We start from the raw sequence: 20,931 nt of genomic DNA, 5'->3' as shown, positions 1-20,931 counted from the left end.
GCCAGGGGTGGCCCATCCATGGGGAACAGAAGCCCCTCAGCAAGGTGCGTGTTGGTGCTGGGGCTGCCCCGGCCCTCCTGCACCCCAGTCCCCAATGCAGGGATGATGGAGTTACCTGAAGTGGCCGAAGACGGCTCTACTATTCCAACCTTCACCACCTAGAAGGCAACAGGACGCGTTGGCAGTGGCGCGGGGGTGGTGCTGGGACTCCACACCCGGGCAGGGACCTGTTTTCCTACCACCCATCCTCCATGTCCCTCCAGCCCCCAGGAACTCCTGCGGCCGAGCCAGGTCCCAGCCCCTCAGTCTGTGGCTCAAGGGAGCCACCACCTGCCTGGTCAGCCATGGCACGGGCCCTGCTGAGGGACCTCCCTGTGCAGGGGGCGTGTTTGGGAGACGCCCTGGAATTAAAGCAAGCTCTGTGGCCATCCCGCACTCCCGGGACGAAGGCTGCCAGCCGGCCCCTGGCCTGGCCCTGACCTGTGGCCAGCATTCACGACACATGTGGCCTCTGGCAGGACTGGCGCCCTACCTCCACGAGCGAACCTCTCAGGTCCCACACCCTGGACTCAGCAAACAGCGTGCCCGTGAGACTGGCGGGCGCAGACGTCAGCGGGTGAGGTGCTGGAGTGAGGGAGCCCTGCCCAGTGGGGCACAAAGGCAGCCCTGGGGCCTGCTCCAAACCCGCTTGGGCTGCTGGCCGGGGTTGGGGGGGGGGTCCTGGCCCAACCCTGACCAGGGCGGGAGCTGTGTCATGTGAAAGAAATCGGGAGCTGTGTCATGTGAAAGAAATCACGACAACGGCTCCTGCCTCGGTCACGCGGTGGCATCTCAAGTGCAGCCAGCGGGACAGGCCCTCCTGTCACCGCAGCAGCTTCCTCAGGACAGGCTGCTCCGGACCAGCACCCTCCAAGTACAGCCAGCAGCCACCTGACGCCTGAGCGGAGCGAACCACGGCCTAGAGGCTCTGCTGTCTGCCAGGCTGCCGTACGGCTCTCACAGCAGATGCCGGGCTGGAGACCACAGTGGGACCACAGGCTGTGGACACGTGGCCTGGCCGGCGAGGAGGAGCCCTTACTCCTTGGCAGTGGGAAAAAGCAAAACCTCCCCATGTACAGGGATGATCCCAGCCGAGTAAGCCTGCCCTGCCCTCTGCCCCCACCCCAGGCGGGGCCTGTCCTGAGGCCCGCCAACCCTCGGTACCCCCTGAAGAGCCGAGCCTGACACTGGGCCCAGACACCCAGGACGGTGCTGAGAACTGGGTCTTCACCCCCAGGTGGGCTGCCTGCTTCCACATGTCAGGCCCCAGCAGAGCCGGGGCAGCAATATGCCTGGGCTCACCCCCCAACCTCAGCAAGAAAAAACAGAGAGCTTTAGGGTGGGAGAAATGTATAAGGCAAGTCCTCAGCTCAAACTGGTGAGGAAGGTTCTGGAACATATCAAATTAATGCAAGAACAGAGTGATTATACAAGATCTCTTGGCAGATAAACGGTCTCCCTGCAGCAGGTGGAGCCAGCCAAGCAGCAGGCAAGCTTTGGGCAAGGCACTGCCTGCCCGAGCAGTACTCACCCCTACGAAGGGAATGAACTTCTGAGAGGACTCTTCGTCAGGGCTAAGACGAGGGAAACAGACAGTTAGCGCTCTCCCGAGGGACAGGCCCATTCGCAGTGGCCCTGCCCCACCCACTGCCTCGCTCCCACCCTCCCACAGGACGCCTGGCCTGGACCTCAGACCCGCAAACCCTTCTGACACACAGGAAGGGCAAACGCATCTCCGCACCGAGGTCAAGAGGCCCACGGGACAGCCCAGAGGGGAGGGGTGGAGAGTGCAGCCTCGTCCAGGGATCTGCCGCACTATCCTGGGGGCCTGGGGCTTAGGGCAGCCAGCCCAGCCCAGCCCAAAGGTCTTCCTGCTGGTCCCACTCACTAAGCCCCAAGAGAGGCCGGCTTTCTGTGCCCCCAGGATGCCCCAGGAACAGTCTGGGCCTCTGCCAGTGATTGGGGGTGACTGTCCCAAGCCAGGCTAGGGAGGTTTTCTCCCAGATGGTCTGGGTAAAGCTGGTGCCCACTGTGGGGGGGGGCCTATCTCCAGGACTTTGGCCTCAGTGATGGGGTGCACACGCCCCGTTCTAACAGCACAATGCCCCGAGGGCGAGCCCGAGGCTCTGTGGGCTGTGCTGCTGTACTGTGCCCACAGGCTCTGCAGGACTTCTGGCAGAACCTCAGCCTCGCCGGAACCGCTGGTCACAGCCCATCGGTGGCAAAGGCGTCCAGTGTCCAAAGGCCCCGGGTGTGGGTGCTGGCAGGAGCCGAGGGGGTGCAAACCCGTCTCTTCCTCCCCCTCTTCCCCAGCCAGGGCTGCTCCTGTGGCTCAGCTGGCAGCAGGCTGCCCCCGTCTGGTGTCTGCCTTAGCCTGGGCTGTGGTCCGAGGGGCTCTCCCGCAGGACTGAGGCTCCACCAGCGGCTGGGAGAGCGCCTCCTTCTTGGCCACCTCCGTGCAGGTCCCCAGGGCGGGTCGGTCCTGGGCCTCCTGTCCCTCCCCCAGCTTCAGGGAAGATAGGCGCCCCTCCCCGCTTCCTCGGCTGGCGGCGTCCACCCAGCCGCGGGCCTGCTCCCCGAACTGACCTCCCACTTCCACTTGTCTCGTCTCCCTAAACCAGAGCCTGTCGTCAAAGATCGACTCTTCTGCGGGTGAGTCCACACGTGCGTGCCACGCAAGGCAGTGGCCCAGGGGTGTCACTCAGGGAGAAGCCTCTGCTCCAAGCAGGCTGTGGGGGGCCCCCCTGGGCACCAATTCCCGGGACCAGGAGCCCCACGTCGCCAGAGCCTTCAAGAGGCCCTCCCCTCCCTGCCCCTGTTGGGGGCGGAGGCCTGCACCTGGCTGGCGTTCCCCGTGAAGTGTGGCCACCAGCTGGCCAAGTGACCCTGGTCCAGGGGCCAGCACAAAGCGCTGTCAGGCTGGTCCTGGCAGGAGGTGCCGCCCCACACCCAGCACCGTGGAACCCACCGGCAGGAGCCACCCCCCCCCTCAAGTGCCCCCAGGATCTGGGCACCCACGACCTCTGCCCCGGCACCACCCACCCCACCTTCGCAAAAGAGACAGCAAATGTCTTTGGGTGAAAGACCCTACAGGTTCAGTCCATCCAACTGAAAATGACCAGATTACCAGTCTCTCTCCCCCTTGCAAGAAGAGTACAGCTGGAAGAAAAAACTTCTCTTTTTTCATTTCAAGCAACGAAACAACCCAAATCCTGCGCCCAGACCTCCTTCTGCATGCAGAGTGGCAAGAAGCTGGAAGCCAGGTGGGGTCCCTGGCCCAGCGCACGGGAGGCTCGGACCCTCAGGGCTCCCACCCTCAGCAAGCCACTGCCCCCCCACCCCTCCACCCCACAATTGGCACGCAGGAAGGCAGGCAAATGGGGGCCTCAAGAGACGGGACTCGGGAGGCTGCACGCCACAAACGCCAAAGCCAAGCCGTGCCCCTGGGCCATGCAAACCACATCCAGAACGCGGCACGCACCCGGCGAGACGGTGGTGACACCAGCTTCCACCGAGACCCCTCAACCTGGACCCTGGATGTGGAGGGGCACACACGTTCTTGGCAGGGGCAGCGGACAGAACTCCTAGGGCCTGAGCCGTGGCTCTGCGGCAGGGCCCCTGGGCGTGGCTCCTGAGACCCGCACATGGGGGGAGGTGTAGTGTGCCTCCACTTGAGGTGTGGGGGCGGCTTGGAGACTGAGGGGGCGCAGCCCACACAAGGCCGGTGTAGAGGCACTGGGCAGCCCTCTAGCAGTTACCCGGGGGGACCAACGGCGGGTCTGAGCCCAGGCCGGGAGCTGGCGCTGGCCAGATAGGCTCCTCCCTGCAGGTGCCCTCACGGGGTCTGGGCTGGAGAGGGACCAGAAGGGCCGTGCCCGCTGCCCACCCTCTCCCGGGTCTCCTGACCCCTCCAGGTGGACAGCAGCCTGTTCTCTGTCACAGCAGGCAAAGGCCAACCTGCTGCCATTCCAGCCCCGGGCTCCGAGCGTGGGTGGCATGCTGCCTTCACAGAGCTCCACCCGGGGCATCCGAAGCCCCCACCCGACCCCCCATGCCGGTGTCACCACTGTAACGCGGAGGCGGGGGCACAAGGCATGGAGGAGGCTTGGGGTCTCCTAAGCCCCGGCTCGAGGCTCACGAGCGCCAACCGCAGCACAGTCGAGAAGCTGTGGCCCAGGCAGTGAAGCACGCCGCGCACTCCTGGCGCCTCGGCTAAGGGTGGGGTGGTGCGCGGGGAGGGGAGGGAAGCCGGCGCCGGCCCACAGGACAGCCCGAGGGGTCAGCAGGGCACACCACGGCTGGTCTTTCTCTAGCCCCTGAGGCTTGTTTAGCAGGACAGTCCAACGAGCTTAGACCCCTCCTCCTGGTCTTCCCCAGGGCCCAGCAGAGAGGCCACTTGGGACGCAAGGACCCTCCCTGGGGGGCTTTCCCAGGAGAGCAAATAACCTGAGACCCATGGCAGAGAAGCACCCTGAGGGACCCAGTGCAGGACGCCAGGCAGGCAGGGGCCCTGTGTGAAAGGGCAACTCTGGGGGCATCCGGAGCTCGGCTCCCAACAGACGGCCAAACCGAGGGTGGAGCCACCTTGGGGGAGACAAGCACTTCGCCCGTGTGCAGCAGTCCCATCCAGGTAAACACGGCCCGGAGCTGCTCTCTGCCACCTGGGTGCAGGGTGGCGGGGGCTTGGAGCTGGCCACTGACCACTGCCGTCACCCAGAGCAAGCTCCCCATCCCCTCTCCTCACCGCCCCCACGTGGAGGGTCAGCATGAACGCCATCCTCCCCCAGCTGCTGGCACCACGCGCTGGGAGCAAAGCCCACAGTCGGAGTGGTGCCAGCACCCGGCAGCTCTGGGGTGAAACCAGCCCCTGCTGCTAATTTAAGAGGGAGTGCCGCCAGGCTTCAGAGATGGAGCAGCTCAGGGAGAAGTTCAGTCGGCCACTTCTTAAACCCAAACTCAGGACTGAAACAAAGAGCCTGCCCGGTGACTTGCAGGCAGCAGGCTTTTGTCGCTGCAGCTGGGTGGGGGCCCGAGAGCGCAGGCCTGGCTAGGGCAGCTGGCAGCGCACTGGGGCCACCTGCCGACACTGCTAAACAGCCCTAAAGACCAGCCAGGGGCGGAAGGGGGCGCGGCCCCAGGGACAGCGGTACCTGAGGGTAAAGTCAAAATGAAAGTTCTTTCTCCTTTTCAGAAAGCCACCAAAGAGAAAAACATGACGTTATTAGATGCTCAGGTGCGGCGAGGCACCCCAGACACGGGACCAGCACAGTGGTCCCCGTGCCCCTCGCAGAGGAAGAGCCGAGAACCTTGCGCTAGGCTGTGCGCTGGGCACCTGCAGAGGCTTTGGCTCGATTCTACCTCCGCCTTAGAAGCCGTGCACCGTCCCCCGACGGGAGCGGGGCAGCTGTACTTCATCAGCCCGGCCGTGGTCTGCCTATTCCTGCCCTTCCCCACCCGGACGCCTCTGTCCGGGGGCTGGCTAAGGGGCCGCTCGATCCCCCAACCTCTGCACCCAGCCCCACCCCGTCCTGGGCACGGCCCCTGACCACCGTCCTGCGCTGGGCGGGGTGAGAAACAGGCCTCCCTGCCAGGAAGCCCCGCTGTTGGAGGAGCGTGTGCCCAGGCTGGAGAAAGCAGGTCGCTGCTGGGGGCCAAGCACCAGGACCACTATTCTTGTACCTTTATTACCGGAAGTCCCAACACATACAACGAGAAAGAAAAAGCGACCAGCTCATTCTAACTCCAATTCGCGTCGGAAAAGGGTGCGGTGGTTGAGGAGAACTGGGGGCTGCTCGGATGGCTCACGGGCTCCCCCTGATCCCAGCTCGGCTTCCCTTCCGCAGAGCCCAATGAGCAACCCAAGGAGCTGGGAGAGCGAGAACTACGGGCTGCCCGCCGCGACCGCAGAGGGACGGCGGGTCGCTGCCGCCGCCCCACACCCACCCAGGCCCCAGGAAGTACCTCTTCTGCTTGTAGGTCAACATGGCCTCCGCGATGGGCAGCTGGTGGGCACAGTTGGCCCCCGAGATGTACTGCATGATCCTCGACACGATGTCCGGCGTGTCCTGCACTGCACGAGGAGACCAAGAGGGGTTCGTGGGGTGCTGCACGCCAGCACCCCGAATCCAGGCGGCGATGCTGGGGGCGGCTGAGTGGCTCCTCTGGCCACCACCCTCATGGGGTCCTGGGGAGGGCAGCGAGGCCTGTCCAAGTCCTGAAGAGCCCTCCCCGGGGGCCCAGTCGCCAAGGACCTCTGCGGCTCATGGTGGGCAAAGGGAAGCATCCTGGCCGAGGCTCCACTGGCCCTGCCCGCTGACCCCACCTCCCTCCCAGGCGCTCAGGCCCCAAAAGGCAGGCACACGGGTCGCATCTCAGGGGACGCCGAATGACTCAGGTTCTCATGGAGGCTTGGTGGGGTGGGTGCCAGGGCTGGGGGGCATGGCGACGTGGGCACGCGTGTGAGGGGCGTGGCAGCGTGGGCTCGAGGGTGGGGGCGCAAGGGGCACGGCCGGCGCCCGGGCCTCACCGGCGCTCTGGGCCTCCAGCTTGTTGAACAGGTCTCTCCAGGTCAAATCCTGGAAGAAGTTGTTGTACCTGTAGTCCACGGAGCCCAGGTATCTGGCCACCGGGTGGGAGCCTGCGAGCCGAGGGGAGAGCGTCAAGGCGTGCGGACCCCGCGCGCAGTTCCGCGCCTCCCCGATGACCTCGGCCCCCAGCCCACAGTCCCCAAGGAAGCGGCTTCTCGGCCTCCTTGGAACACAGATCACTCGGCCGGACCAAGGTGTGTCCTGCAGACCAGACGGCCTCTCGCGCTGCGGGGAGGGGTCTGCTCTACACCTCAGCCCTTTCCAGGAGACAGATTTGTTTACAACATATTGCGTAAGCCGAAAAATGGGATTTTGGTTTTGACTCGCAGAGGATTTTGATAACTTTAAGAGGTTAATAACCAACCCCCGCTTGGCACTTTGACAACAAATCCAAGCCGACATCGAGTCGCCCAAGCCGCGGGGCCTGCGGGCACGCGGAGGGCGGACACCGCTGCCGGGCATCCGCGTGGCTCCTGCGGAATCAAGAGCGCCCCTCACCCAGCGGGATGACGAGGAAGCGCATGTAGCCCAGCCAGTCGGGGGTCTTGTGGGACAGCTGCTCCACGAAGAGCCGCAGAATGGCGCTGAGGTAATGCTGCGCTCCCGCCACGGCGATCTTCACGGGGGTCGGGGGCTGGGAATTGCAGTTGCAGCTGCGGTCCAGCAGGCAGGATGAGAGGGAACAGATGCCTCAGGGAGCCGTCCCGGCCGCAAGGGCCGTCCTCGCTGGGTCCGAGGGAGGCCCCAGGGCGCCCCTGCTCCCCTCCACCCGGCCTCTCCCACGGCTCACGCTGATGGAGCCACCGGAGCCCAGGCCCCCCAGACCCGCCCAGGATTCCCCCAGCGCTGAGGAAGCTCCCGCCTAGGCCGCTGCTGTCCACCCCGCTCTGGCAAGGCTTTGGGTCGGCAGGACGGAGCCACACAAAACGCTGGGGTGCAGAGATCCCCACGGACTCCCGGGCGGCGGTGCCCCACGGCAGCCACGGAGGGTGTGGGACTCACTATCTCTGTATCCGAGAGACGATGGTGCTGAAGGCCGCCTGGACGTCGGCAGCAGAGCACGTGCACACCACGGGGAGCGTGTGCCGCTGCAGGACGTCTGAGAGGAACTGGGAGGCGGGGGAGGGTGAGCCTCCAAGCCACCCACCACCAGCCTCGCCTGTAAGCGCGCCTCGGTCAGGGTCCTCAAACAGGCAAGGCTGGCCAGACACCCCCGCCACTCCATCCTGCGGGGTGGACGCCCAGCCCCTGGACGCTCCACCCTGCAGAGGCTGCACCGCCCCTCCCCCCTCCCCCGTCCCCTCTGCGGGCAGGATGCGCCGCCCCTCCCCACCTGCCCCTGCCAGTCCGAGGTGTTGACAAGAATGATGTTTTCGGGGAGCTGGTCATCGGAGATGAGGATGTGGTTCAGCTGGTCATACACAGTTTTCCTGGGGATCTGAAGACACAGCCCGCCGAGCCCAGCGTGAGGGGAGCTGCGCCCGCCCCTCACCTGCCCAGCCCGCTCCCTCTCCAGCAGCCACCTGGGCGCACTCAGCGCCCTCTGCGCTCAGACACACGGCCTCGCTGTGGACAGCAGCCACCTGGGCACACTCAGCGCCCTCTGCGCTCAGACACACGGCCTCGCTGTGGACAACGGCCACGGGGCTGAAGGCGCTGCAGCCCACGGGCAGCGGGGCGGCAGGAGCAGCGGCGGTGGGCTGTCCCGACAGGCCCTCCAGGTGCAGAACAGGTGCCCTCGCCTTGGAGCCGGCCCGCCCTGGGCCAGCCGGGGGTGGCTGGGGTCCCCGCCCTGGGCCGGGCACCCACCTGCAGCTGGCTCCGAGTGTCCGGGCAGCGCTCATTGTCCAGGCTGTTGGCCCGCTCATTCTGCGGACGCGCCGGCTGCCGCTCCTTCAGCGACGTGCTCCGGCCCCGGCGGCCGGCCTGCTTCCCCTCGGCCCTGCAGGGGAACGGACAGGCTGGGGCAGCCCGCAGGCACTCGCTGCCCCGGGCAAGGGCCACCCAGCGCAGCGGCAGCTGAGGATGGTCGTGGTGTGCGCTGTCCGGCAGCAGGGCCAGAGGCCACACAGAGCCCACCAACCCCAGAGGGCCCAAGGGGCACCTGTGGGAACTGGGACCTCCCACGCCCGGGACACAAGCCTGGTGCAGCCCGGTGCCCGGCAGCCTGGAGCTCCTCCCGGCCCTGACACAGGCCTCTGTGCGCCCCCGCCAGGCCAGTGCCAGCACCCAGACCCACTGCTTCTGGAAACTTCCTGTCACAGAAACATAAGACAGGGCACCCTGGTGCTCGAGGTGCCTGTCCCGCTGGGTCTCACAACAGGGCAGGGGCTGCCATCGGGTGAAAAGCTAGGCTGGGAGTTTCAATACCAAATGCCGTATTAATGCTGGGTTTTGTTTCTCGTTTCTGTAAGTAGACTTGTGTGGGGTGGCGGGCAGGCGGTGGGCAGTGAGGGCTGATCCAGGGGGTACCACACTTGAAAATCGGGGCATAAGGCCTGATGCAGCGTGTTGAGTGTCGGCTGCACGGGACCGCAGCCCCGGGAGAGGGCGGGGTGGAGGCCCACGCCGGCTCTGTGGCCCTCCAGGGGCACAACGAGCTGTGGGGTGGGATCCGAGGCCCTGAGGCAGTGGTGGGCATGTGGCCAACTGCGGCCGGGGGGCGTGCGGGGGTGGGGGGTGACCACCACGACAGCTCAGAGGACGAGGGTGGGTGCCCAAGGAAGGAGCAGCAGAGCCGGGGCAAGGACCTGACCGAGGTGGGGGAGGGGAAGAGGGCACGTGAGGGACCCAGAAGGCTCGTCCACCACCAGGAAGCCACCTGAGGTCACTGCAACTCAGACCCCAGCTTTTGATGCAGCGCTCACCCAATCACGTGACCCACTCTGGGAGGCAGGGGCCTCGGGACCCCGGCCCAGTTGCCCCCACCCCGCCCCACAGACGTCCTGTGCTGGACCCCTCACACTCCGTGAGGGCTGCTGTGCTCGTCCACACAGGCGCTGCGTCCAGCTCTCCCGACGCAGCGCACGTGGGCTCGGCAGGGCACACCCTACGTGCTCCGGCGCCCAGCACCATGGGAGCAGCGGCACCTAGCACAAGCCCTGCTCCACTCGTGCAGTCCCTGGTCCAGGAGAACGTGAGTCAAGGACAGCGGGACCTCCCCTGCCCTTGGAGCAGGCAGCCATACCTGGGCCCGGTCAGACCTGCAGGCGGCTAGTTCGGTGCATTTGGGGGGTGGGGGTCCAACGTGGACCTCCTGGGACGGGCCTGGAGACCTGAGTGCTTCCCAGGTGACACTCATCCGGTCAGACGGTCCCTCCCACACTGACCCACACAGGCATCGCCGGGCGGCCAGTCACCTGGTGGAGGGAATGACCAGAGACTCTGTCTTGGTGATCCGCCCGCTGGGTGGCAGCTTCTCGGTGAACATGTCCAGGGCAGAGGTCTCCACCTCCGGGCTGTCCTCGGGCTGGGCTGGCTGCTCCCCCGGAGCGGGTGCGCTCTGACGGACAGAGAATGGCACTGGTCAGGAACGCACGCCCCTCCAGGGCCTCCTCTCAGCCATGTACTCCTGTGCCAGAGGGGCCTTGGTTTGGGTGAGACTGCTTAGGCCTCTCTTGGTCTGGTGGCTCCCTGCGTGTGGACACGGCCACGTGCTGCCCTGGGAAACGAGCTGACTTCACCCTCCAACCACAGGGCTCCCAGTCCTGGCTGCCACCGGGAGACCAGCATCAACCCTCCCCAAACCTCCTCTGGACCTTCCCTAAGAACCCTCACAAGGGCAGCAGGAACCAGCCGTGGTGTTCACGGGCCGTGCCTGACAGGGAAGCGTGGGGACACCTGCTGCCCCGCAGAGCTGGGGTGAATCCAGGGCGGGCGTGAATCCAGGGCGGGCCTTGACCATCCCCCTGGGGTGTGGTGATGCGGGGGGCCCTGACCACCCCCTTGGGGTGGGGGTGAACCCAGGGAGGGGAGCCCTAACCACATCCTGGGGCGGGGGTGAATCCGGGGGGCCCTGACCGTCCCCCTGGGGTGGGGTGAATCCGGGGAGCCCTGACCGTCCCCCTGAGGTGGGGTGAATCCGGGGGGCCCTGACCGTTCCCCTGGCATGGGGTGAAACCAGGCCCCCTCCCTGGGGTGGGGGTGAGTTCAGGGGCGCCCTGGTGGTTCTGTGCACAGGTTCTGGGTGGCGGAAGCAGGAGGACCTGCCGGTCAGGGATCAGACCCCTAAAGGCAGCACGTTAAGTGGGCTCTATGCTGGCAGCCGTGAACGTGGCCCCGCCTGCTTACATGGGCCACGGAATCGGAGATACTGTCACTTGGCTGCTTCCCTCCGAGGGCCCTCGTCTTCTCGGGCACGTCGGCCTGTGTGGACGAGACGGGAGGGAATCAGGCTGTGTCCGACCATGGCACTGAGGCTGGCTCACCTCTGGGCAGGGGATTCTGGGCTTGGAGGCAGCCTGGGGATACTGGCCAGGATTTCCTGGACTGTGGGTTCGGGGTCACCCCACGGCAGTCACCTGGAACCTGGCAGGGGCACTCGGGCCACACCAGAAACCAGGAGCGCACTTGGCCCTGGGTTGGTCCAGTACCAATGTGCAAGATGCCTCGAGTGACTCAGACAGACAGGAAGGATCAGGACGCGCCCCACCCCCACCCGAGGACCCCAGTGGGAGCACGGGGCTGCCTGGCTCCGGGCCGCTCACCGGACTCGGAGGCTCCTTCTGGCTCCGGGCACTGTGGATGCTCCCGATCTCTGTCTGCGAGCTGGAGTGGGACAGGCCTTCGAAGTACGGCCTGGGTGGCACGGACGGAGAGCACGTTACTCTCCAGTACCTCCGCAAGGTGAAGGCGCAGCCACTGCGCCTGGCGGGGTCAGACGCGGAGCAGGGCCCCCACCCTCGAGGACCACGGCACAGGCGAGGACACCGAGGGCCTGAGAGCACCTGAGCAGAGCTGTGCCCCGAAACCCCATCCGCTCTCGGCCTTGGCCCTGGCGGGGTGGCCAGCGGCACACGTTGACAGCTGCACCCGACACCCGGGCTGGAGGCCTGTCTGCTGGGGAACCCACAGCCAGCTTGCAGGAGCTGAAGGTCAAGCTAAAACGAGGGACGGGACTCACGCAGTGTGTGGTGACGAAGCCACGTGGGGCGGGACCACGGTGCGTGGCAGGAGGGTCAGGCCTGAGACGCCACGCCTCAGTCCCAGGACTGGGACGCGGGCTGGCCAGGGCTCGCTCTACAGGCACAGCTAACGTTATGGAGGGAGCTACAGGCGGGGACGGCCCGGGTCAGCCGGGCAGCCGAGGTAATCACGGCGGCTGATAAAAGCAGAGATCTTCTCCAGCTGAAGGCAGAGAGGGGTCGGGGGGCAAATACTGAGGGACACGACCACCGTGCTGGCCTTAAAGGTGGAGGGGGCAGCAGGGAGAAGGGAGGCAGGAGCCCCATCCTGCAGCCGCCTGGCCGAGCCCCCAGGAGGCCAGTGGCCGACACCCTGACTTGAGCCCACAGTCTCCAACCTCTCAGAGGAGGAGGACTGGGCAGTTGAGTCCAAGGTCACTGGTCAGCAGCTGGGGACGCTGCACTGGGAGGTGGGTCTGCGCGGCTGCAGCGGGAGCCAGAGGGCAGTTGACAGCATGGCCACCCCTTTCTCGTGTGTGCTTCCCTGTGTCTGACTTATGCTTGTTTTAAGTTTAAAAACCAACCGGTCCACAGACCTCCCCGCCTCTGACTTGGACCCCCTCCACCCCCACCGGCTCCTGACATGGACTCAGACCCGTGCGCTCTCTCCACCAGGCCGGGCATCAGCGCCAGCATCACCTGTCCCCCAGGCTCCCTTCCAGCACCAGCCACGCCACACCCGTGCCCTTGGGGGCGGCCCCAGCACGCCCCTCATCTCCGCATCGGACGGAGAGCCCTGTGGGCCCGTGCTCGCCGGTCCCCTCCTGTGATGCCCAGCCAGCACCCCCTCCCCAGCCCACATCCCCCCCACCAGGGCCCCTGCCTTCCACACAACTTCCCGGCCCACCCCCCTCCTGCCCCAACACCACGGCCTCCTGCAGGGATGACCCGAGCTGCTCCCAGCAGATCCCAGAGAGACCTTTTCCAGATGCAAACTGGACGCTGTCACTTTGCCACTTCTCACCTCTGGAAGCACCGCAGACCTGGGGCACCGTTGGGGTCTGCGGCTCCTGCCCTCCCCTCCCCAGAGCCTGCGCCCCCAAGGGCCTGCTTTCTCACAAACCACATTTCCCTCTGGCCCTGACGACCCCCCAGATGGACTTCCTCCTGGGCTGGCCTCTGCCAACCTCCGGCTTTGAAGGCAGACGGCTGTGTCCACTGTGTCCCAGCGTGGTGGCATACGCCGGCTGGCGGCTGTGCCCACCTGAGCTTTGGCTTGGGGGTGCTGAGGACGCTGTCATCGTCCTCCATGTCGGGGCCGCTGTCACTGGGGTTCTCCATGTCCAGCGTGTCGTACAAAAGGTCCAGGTCCTCCTCCACCTCGGGGACATGCTCTGCAGGGTCCTGCTCCGAGTCCAGGACCTACGTGGGATCAGAGGTGTGAGGCCGGCCCGGGGGGAAGGGGCATCTGAGGGACAGACGGGAGGAGGGCGCACGGCCGCCCAGCACCCTTCCTCCAGCCTGTGCCACCAGCCAGTCCCCTGGGGACCTCCGGTCACCCAGGCACTGGGCAGGAGGCTCTTCTCCCCAGCCTCAGCAGCTTTAACGCCCCCACGCACCCTTTAGAGCACCAAGCTGTGGTGTGGCACCACCACGATCAGGACGTACAAGGCTTCCTTCCCCAGGCACCTCCTGCCCCCGATGGTCCCCCCGTCCAGCCCCCATGCACCGGGCCTTTCCCAGGATGGCACGTGAATGGAACTGCTCCGCGTGCAGCCTCCCCTCACTCAGCGTGACGTGTGTGTGTGTGTGTGTGTGTGTGTGTGTGTGTGCCCACAACCTGCTCCTTCTTGGTAGTGGGCCACCCACGGGGGGGGTCACAGTATGTCTGACCAACGGCCGGGAGAGGACAGGGCGATGCTCCCAGCGTCTGCACTACAGCTGAAGCTCGTGACTGTTTATCAGTCTTTGTGTGGACGTGTTTCCATCTCTCGTAGGGAAGTACTCAGCAGTGGGACTGCTGGGTGCCTGACAAGCCTTCTGAGGCACCACTGGCCTGTTCTCCACAGTGGCTGCACCGCTTCTGTTCCCCCCAGCATGTGTGAGGGTTGCCACTGTTACACACCCTTGTCGACACTTATCTTCCGTGTTCCTGGTGACGGCGCCCTAGTGGGTATTAAGAGGAGCCTGTGGTTCTGATCTGTGTTCCCCAGAGACTAGAGATGCCCAGCACCTCTTCACGGGCTGATTGGCTGTCTGTATTTCTTCCTTGGAGAACTATCTAGTCAGATCCTTTGCCCAATTTTTAAAGTGGACAATTAATTTTTTAATTGCATTGTTCTGTTTTTGAGTTGTAAGTATTCTTTATGTATTCTGGATACAAGTCTCTTATCAGATGTATGATTATTTTTAAAAAATTATTTATTTATTTTTGGCTGCATTGAGCCTTCGTTGCTGTGTTGGGTCTTCGTGGCGTGCAGGCTTTCTCTAGTTGCAGCAAGCGGGGGCTACTCTTCGTTGTGGTGCGCGGGCTTCTCATTGCGGTGACTTCTCTTGTTGCAGAACACGGGCTCTAGGCATGCAGGCTTCAGTAGTTGTGGCACGTGGGCTCAGTAGTTGTGGCTCGAGGGCTCTAGAGTGCAGGCTCAGTAGTTGTGGCGCATGGGCTTAGTTGCTCCGCAGCATGTGGGATCTTCCCAGACCAGGGCTCGAACCCGTGTCCCCTGCATTGGCAAGGGGATTCTGAACCACTGCACCACCAGGGAAGCCCCAGATATATGATGTGCAAAAAATTTTTTCCCATTCTGTGGGCTGTTGTTTCATTTTCTTGATGGTACTGTTGTAAGCACAGCAGGTTTAAATTTTGATGTAGTCCAACTTACCTATTTTTTCTTCATTTGCTCATGCTTTTGGTGTCATTATCTAAAAAACCATTGCCTGACCCAAGATCACAAATACTCCTATGTTTTCTTCTAAGAGGTCTATAGTTTTAGCTCATACATTTAGATCTTTGACCGACTTTGAGTTAATTTTTGTCGGCTGTGGCGTGAGGTAGGGGTCCAACTTCATTCTTTTGTATGCAGATATCCAATTGTTCCAGCACTATTTGCTGAAAAGGCTATTTTTCTCCCCACTGAATGGTCTTCGCATCTTGTCGAAAATCAACTGATCATAAATAGAAGGATTTATTTCTGGACTCTTAACCTTACTTCATTGACCCATCACAGTCTGATGACAGTAACTTTTGGTAAGTTTTGAGAATGGACAGGTGAGTCCTCCAACTCTGTGCTTTTTCACAACTGTTTTGTCGATTCTGGGTCCCTTGCATTTCCACATAAGTTTCAGGACTAGCTGGTTGGTTTCTGCAAAAAGGCAGCTGGCGATTCGATAGGAATCATGTTGACGCTGTGGGTCAGTGTGGGAAGGACCGTGGCTGAGCCGGGCCCATTTCGAGCAGCTGACCCGCTAAGAGCTGCTGCAAGAGGAGGCCCCACCACCGTGCGTGGACGCACAGCCGCGGCTTCCGGGAAGCACACAGCTCGCTTTACGGGCCATCATGACATATGTGATGGCGATGCCTTGGGGCTTCGATACTTAAATGCCACCTCTCCTGGGTGGGTCCAGAACCTGGGGACTAATTTTCCTCTGATCACATTAAAGTAAAAAAAAAAAATTAATTTTTTTCTGGTTATCACAGTTACACAAAGTCATCGTTTGGAGACTAGAAAAAAGCTAAAAGAAAAAATTTTAAAACACATAGAATGTTGATCATGGGCAGGCAGTGTGTGGGGTGACGGGGCACACGGAAACTCTGTACTCAGTTTTGCTGTGAACCTAAAACTGCCCTAAAAAATAAAGTTGATTTATAAAAAAACACAAAACACAAAAACCCGTGGTCACATCCCCCAAAGACAATGTCCCGCTCTCCTCCAGGTCTGTTCAGCAAGCTGTCAAGAAACACAGCAAGCATCGCCTGGGGCCTCTGCCTGCCCCTCAAGTGTCCCCAGGAGCAGGCGCCACCATCACCCTCGCTCCTGAAGAAGACAGTGACGTCCGGAGGGCCACGGGGGCAGCGAGCAGCAGAGCGGGACCCGGCTGGAACCGGCCTCCAGAGCCCTCCTCCCACCGGGACGTGGGGCTGCCACGTGGGGAGGGGCTGCTCACTCACCTCATCGGAAACTTTAAATCTCCGCAGCAGAGCCACGACTTTCTGCTTGAAGTTTTGTTGCTGCAAGACAAGCAGGACGGCATCAGAACCCTTGGAGCTGCTTCCCGGAGGACACAGTGGGGCCGGCACCGGCCTGCACCGCGAGGGCAGCCTCAGCAGGCGGGGGGCCCAGCTCAAACACGCGGCAACACCCATGAACTTGCACACGGCTGCTGGCACTTTAACAACAGTAAGCGTTTTCACAAGCATCTGAAACCACAGCTGTGGTCAGACTTAGAAATGGACCCAGAGAGGAGCTGCCAGCCTCAGAGCCGGCGAAGGGGAGCCGCAGGGAGGGTGTATCTGTGGTTGTTCCAGGAGCCTCTGTGCCAGTGAGGCCCCCGCCCTCCCTCCTCGGGACCTAGGGCGTGGCCAGGGCGCATCGCAGCCTGAGCCCATCTGCTCCTGGTGCTGCCCTGGCCACTGGCCTTCGACCGAGGCCACCCAAAAGGAGGCCCACGTCCCCTCCACCCTGGACCTGAGGCTCAAACAGGTACAGTCACAGCAGCGTGCGGGCCTCCACACCACGGTCCAGAACACGCGCCTCACCCGGTATACGGGGACCAGCCCACGGTCTCCCAGCACGGCCGGGGGGAGGGGGGCAGTGGTCTCTGGGGCTGGGCTGGGCCATCAGCACCGGGGCTTCCAGGGTCTCCCTTCGAGCTGGCCTGGGCTGGGGCCGCAGGGCAGAGTGGCTGGGCACTGTGAGCTCGCCCAGGAGCCCTGGCACCGGGGGTGGACGATTCATGATGGGCCACGGCCCCTGCCTGGATTTCCCTCCTAAAGGAGGAGCCTGGCAGCCCTTCCAAGCCCCTGGGCACAGAGCAGAGACGGGGGCGGGGGCCGGCCTCACACTGAACATGTCTGGGCCAAGCGGCAGGGGGCCGGCCCTCGCTCTGCTCGGAGAGTGGCCTTGCCTGCGGTCCTCTGGGCTGTAGGCCACAGCCCCCCTCCCAGGGTAAGGCCGTGGCATGGGGTCTCCCCGCCTTCACGCTGTATTTGGGGAAGAGACTGGGCCTCTGAAGAAGCCACAGGGCTGGGCTCAGGGGACAGCACGTGTGCCCATGCGATCCCAGGGCAGGCCGCCTCACGTCCTGACCCGCCCCCGCCCCGGGCCCCCGCCCCTGCCCTCCCCCCATGTTGTTAGTAAAACCAGTTTCCACCGACCCTGGTCATGGACGTCGTTCTTACTATCGATCGCCGCTGCTTCTTGGGCTTCCCCACGTCGAAGTCATCCTCATCCAAATCCTGCAGAGACACGTGGCACCTGGGGCCAGGCCACCCTCAGTACACGTGGGACCCCGCCCCTGCCTGCCGTGCGCCTGGCCCAGGGCCGACCCCCGTGGACAGGCGGCCTCTCTGGGCGGCCTGGGGAGGGGACTGGTCTCCTGGGCGTCCCAGAGCCAGCGTCTGCTGACACCCTCCAGCCCCGGGGACGGGGACCAGGCTCCCAGCCTCCTATGCCCCCTGCCACCCTGGCAACAGTGGCTCTGGAGGGACCTGGGCCTGTCCACGGCGGGCTGAGCGGCTGCTGGGGGCCTCGAGGCCAGCGCCCCCCGGGCCCCGCGTTACCTGCCCCTGCACGGCGTCGTCGCTGGCCTCCTGCTCGGAGGAGAAACTCTCGTACTCCTCCTCGGAGTAGTTATCTGCGGGGTGAGCAGACGGAAGGGCGGGCGCCTCGACATTCCGGCCGGTGTCCCAGCAACAAGGTGGCGCCCCACTGACAGCCCCCCACCCCCGGCCTGCAGGGGAGCCACGAGGACGCAGCCCCGCACACGGCAGGTGGACCGTCGAGGGGGGAGGGGCTGCGCTTTGTAGCTGCCACGTGCCTCCGCCCCCCACCGTGGCCCCCAGCCCTTCTGCCCATCACAGGGTTCAAACTGGATCTCCTGCTCGACTAGGTCCCCACTGGCCCACCCTCACCTCAGGGGAGACGGGGACCCCAACTGCGACGGAGGTGACAACCCACACCATGACCGTGCCAGACCGCGGAAGGTACCGTGGTCGACCCCACGACCTGCTTCCTGACCGTGTCCCAGTGCGAAGGCAGGGCTGACACGCCCGCAGCCCAGAGAGTAGCCGCAGACCCTCACATCCCCTCCCCAACCTCTCAAGCCCACGGGCCAGTGGCCAGGAGGCGGCATCCGTGACAGAAACGCTGCCTGCAGCTGCACTCACCGGTGGACTTGGCCTTGGGGCCGGCCTGCATGGTGCTGTCCTCGTGGTCGATAGGCTGGCTGGACAGGGAGAAGATCCAGATCTCAGCCACCTTGACCGCGGCCTCCTTGATGTTGCTGCAAAGGCTCAGCACCTGGCCGCCCTCGGAGGGGTGCTGCATCACCTGTGGGCAGCGCGCGGTTCTAGAGGCCTCAGCAGCCTCGCCCTGCAGGGGGCCACACACTGGGGGTCGGGTGGGCTTTCCTCTGGCGGTGACGACAGGGGATGCACTCCGCAGGGCAAGCACAGCGGCAGGGGGCGGTGCAGGAGGACACGAGGACAGGGGGCCAGCGGACGGGCCAAGAGAGGAGACACGGGAGCAGGGTGGACGGGCTGGGAGGGAGCACACCGGGCCAGGCTGGGAGGTCAGCCAGGCCCAGCCCCTAAGGACCAGAGGCCATCAGCGACGAGGGTCAGCGGCAGCGAGCAGTGTGTGAAGCCACGCAGGGGCCAGTTCAGACACAGCCACCGACTCTCGGGACTCAACCCCAGGAACCCGTGTCCCTGGGGGACCGAGGAGGACCGGGCCCCCAGCGCAAGCCAGGGCTCTGGTGCCGCGGAGCTGACACGCACCAGGTTTGGCCCACCAGGATGATGAGGCCCTGCGGCCGTTCTGATCGTGAGAGAATCAAATAAACTGGGGAGAGCGGCAGAGCCCCCCTGCGCCCCCCGCCCGGCGCCGGCCTGAGCCCCACGCTGGTCCCAGACGCCCAAGCCATTCACCTTGATGGGGTCTCGTCATGATAACCCAGCGAATGCGTGCCTCTGCGTTTTAGAAGCTGCCTTTTGGGTCATTTGATCACATCTAGATGCTGGGGTTTTATGGACCAGATTCTTTTTTAATTTGGGGGGGCTTAGTTGGGGGGCCAACTCCTTAGTCAAGTAAGAAAGTAAGAATTTTGAGAAAAGTAACATCGCCTATCACCATCAGTGAAAAAGCCAAGTTAAAAAAGGTGAGCTGGCAGCCCCTCTGACCCACACCAGCATGTGTCCACCCACCCCAGGGAGCCCCCGTCCCGCCGAGCAGGACGTCCAGGAGGGACAGCGTGGGGCAAGGGCGCCTGGAGGGATGCCCTCCCGGGGGGGCACAGGAGGGAGGTCTGGCCGCCGCCCAGCCACCCTGACCTCGGCCATGTTGATGGAGCCAGCCGCCAGCGTTTTGTAGCCCAGGATCGTCCGGTTCTTGTACCGCTTTCTTCGCTGCAACATGATCTGAAGCTTGTTGCCTTCTCTTTTCAAGAAGTGGGGGTACTGCGGGAGAAGGAGCGGGGGTCACAGCGATGAAGGCAGCCACGCCCACCGACACCCACGAGGTCTCATGCACCCAAGCCCCAGGGTTCCCTCCCTGCTGGTCATCAAGGGCCTCGGTCACCAGGAACAGCCCCTGGTGGCAGATGTGTGCCACACGGCCAGGCCCTCGGGAGGGGCCTGCACATCTGTGGACATGTAGTAACTGCTCAGTGGTGCTTCCGCCTGCCAGCGGGCGGTGCCCACCCAGCACTCCAGGTCCAGGATGCCAGCGCCTGCTCATGGGACCGCAGGGCTCTTACACACTGCAGAGCTCGTGTGCACACAGCAGACGTGCACGTTTCCTCAAGGTTCACAAATAAAAACCTCCTTTAAAAGCTGGGGCACGATGGGACTGCCCTCCACCTTGACTGCGGTGGTGGTTACATACCTGTGCACCACGAAGCCGTAAACTTAAAAACAGTGAACTGTACACTTTGGAAATTATACTCAGTAAACCTGACTCCCGGGGAGTTCTCTGGTGGTCCAGTGGTTAAGATCCCCGCCTTCCACTGCAGGGGGTGTGGGTTTGGCCGGGGAACTAAGATCCCACATACCTCGGGGCATGGCCAAAAAATAAAAATAATAAAAAACCCCAAAAGCTGCTGTGGGTCTGGGCTCCGGCGGAGCCAGGCACAGCCCGGTGAGGTGGTCTTGGGGGAGGGCAGAGGCGGACTGGCAGGGTTCTCACAGACTCGCTAAAGCGCGGCCCTGTCTTCTACACTCACAGGGAGAATGGAGGAGTTTAATGTATCGGAAAAGCACTGATACTAAATACAGCAAGTGTATTCAGCCAGAACTACACCCACGGAATTTAAATAATGCAGATCTTAATTATGCAAAGAGAAGCGGGGGCGGGATGAAGAGCCTGGGGGGCGGGGGAGGGCTGGTCTACTCACGCCCCCCCCGGCCCCCCCCCCCCCCGCTGCTTCACACGGTGGGGGGTCCCGGTCTAAACAGCCCACACTCACTGCCAGCACACCCCAAAATAATACTCCCGAGGGGTTTGAACTTGCCACACCGAGTTTCCATAGGTTCCTCCCCATCTTTCTTTTTCTGTTTTTAAACAATGTTGTTTTTTTGAGTGGCTTCCCTCAGCCCCCGCTCCCCCATCTTTTCTAAACACAGGAATGAGGCGACCTAAACCGATCATCTGAGTTTTGGCCTCACTACGTTCTCTTCATCATGGGAATGCGACGAGAGACTCGACCTAATAAGCAAGCACATTTCTAACCTTGGAGAGTGAGCCCTGTGGGAGAGGGGACCTCTGTGGCCACAGGGGCTGCGGGAAGGGTGAGGGTGAGGGGGTCCCCCCGGAGGCCCACCTGCAGGGAGAACGTCAGCGCCAGGTCAGTTTCCACTTGTCCACTGGGGGGCAGCACGATCTCATGGGACCGCAGGATCCGCTTGGAGCCCTGGGACAGAACAAGACACCTCCTAATTCAGAAGGCATCTTAAAATGAAACAGCGA

At 63.5% G+C, this 20,931-nt stretch overlaps 1 protein-coding gene across 3 annotated transcripts in view; it reads right to left on the bottom strand.

Annotated features, from left to right (window-relative positions):
• PACS2 (phosphofurin acidic cluster sorting protein 2) overlaps positions 1-20,931 on the bottom strand; it is a 63,021-nt gene that overhangs the window by 5,537 nt on the left and 36,553 nt on the right. For 2 of the 3 annotated variants that reach the window (XM_081230360.1, XM_081230362.1), the window contains exons 3-20: positions 20,786-20,875; positions 19,299-19,424; positions 18,135-18,297; positions 17,529-17,602; positions 17,124-17,204; positions 15,918-15,977; positions 13,014-13,171; positions 11,333-11,423; positions 10,917-10,991; positions 9,986-10,128; positions 8,436-8,568; positions 7,960-8,064; positions 7,629-7,735; positions 7,125-7,279; positions 6,566-6,676; positions 6,001-6,109; positions 1,571-1,613; positions 116-158 (exon numbers count right to left, since the gene is read on the bottom strand). In XM_081230360.1, coding sequence (XP_081086486.1) covers positions 116-158; positions 1,571-1,613; positions 6,001-6,109; positions 6,566-6,676; positions 7,125-7,279; positions 7,629-7,735; positions 7,960-8,064; positions 8,436-8,568; positions 9,986-10,128; positions 10,917-10,991; positions 11,333-11,423; positions 13,014-13,171; positions 15,918-15,977; positions 17,124-17,204; positions 17,529-17,602; positions 18,135-18,297; positions 19,299-19,424; positions 20,786-20,875 — 1,867 coding nt within the window. The remainder of the gene's footprint in view (positions 1-115; positions 159-1,570; positions 1,614-6,000; positions 6,110-6,565; positions 6,677-7,124; positions 7,280-7,628; positions 7,736-7,959; positions 8,065-8,435; positions 8,569-9,985; positions 10,129-10,916; positions 10,992-11,332; positions 11,424-13,013; positions 13,172-15,917; positions 15,978-17,123; positions 17,205-17,528; positions 17,603-18,134; positions 18,298-19,298; positions 19,425-20,785; positions 20,876-20,931) is intronic. The other variant, XM_081230361.1, reaches the window with a different exon arrangement.

Source organism: Mesoplodon bidens, assembly GCF_964165515.1.
Source record: "Mesoplodon bidens genome assembly, chromosome: 3".
NCBI lineage: Eukaryota > Metazoa > Chordata > Mammalia > Artiodactyla > Ziphiidae > Mesoplodon > Mesoplodon bidens.
Note: the sequence above shows the minus strand (reverse complement) of the source record. Positions and strands in the feature narration are given on the sequence as shown.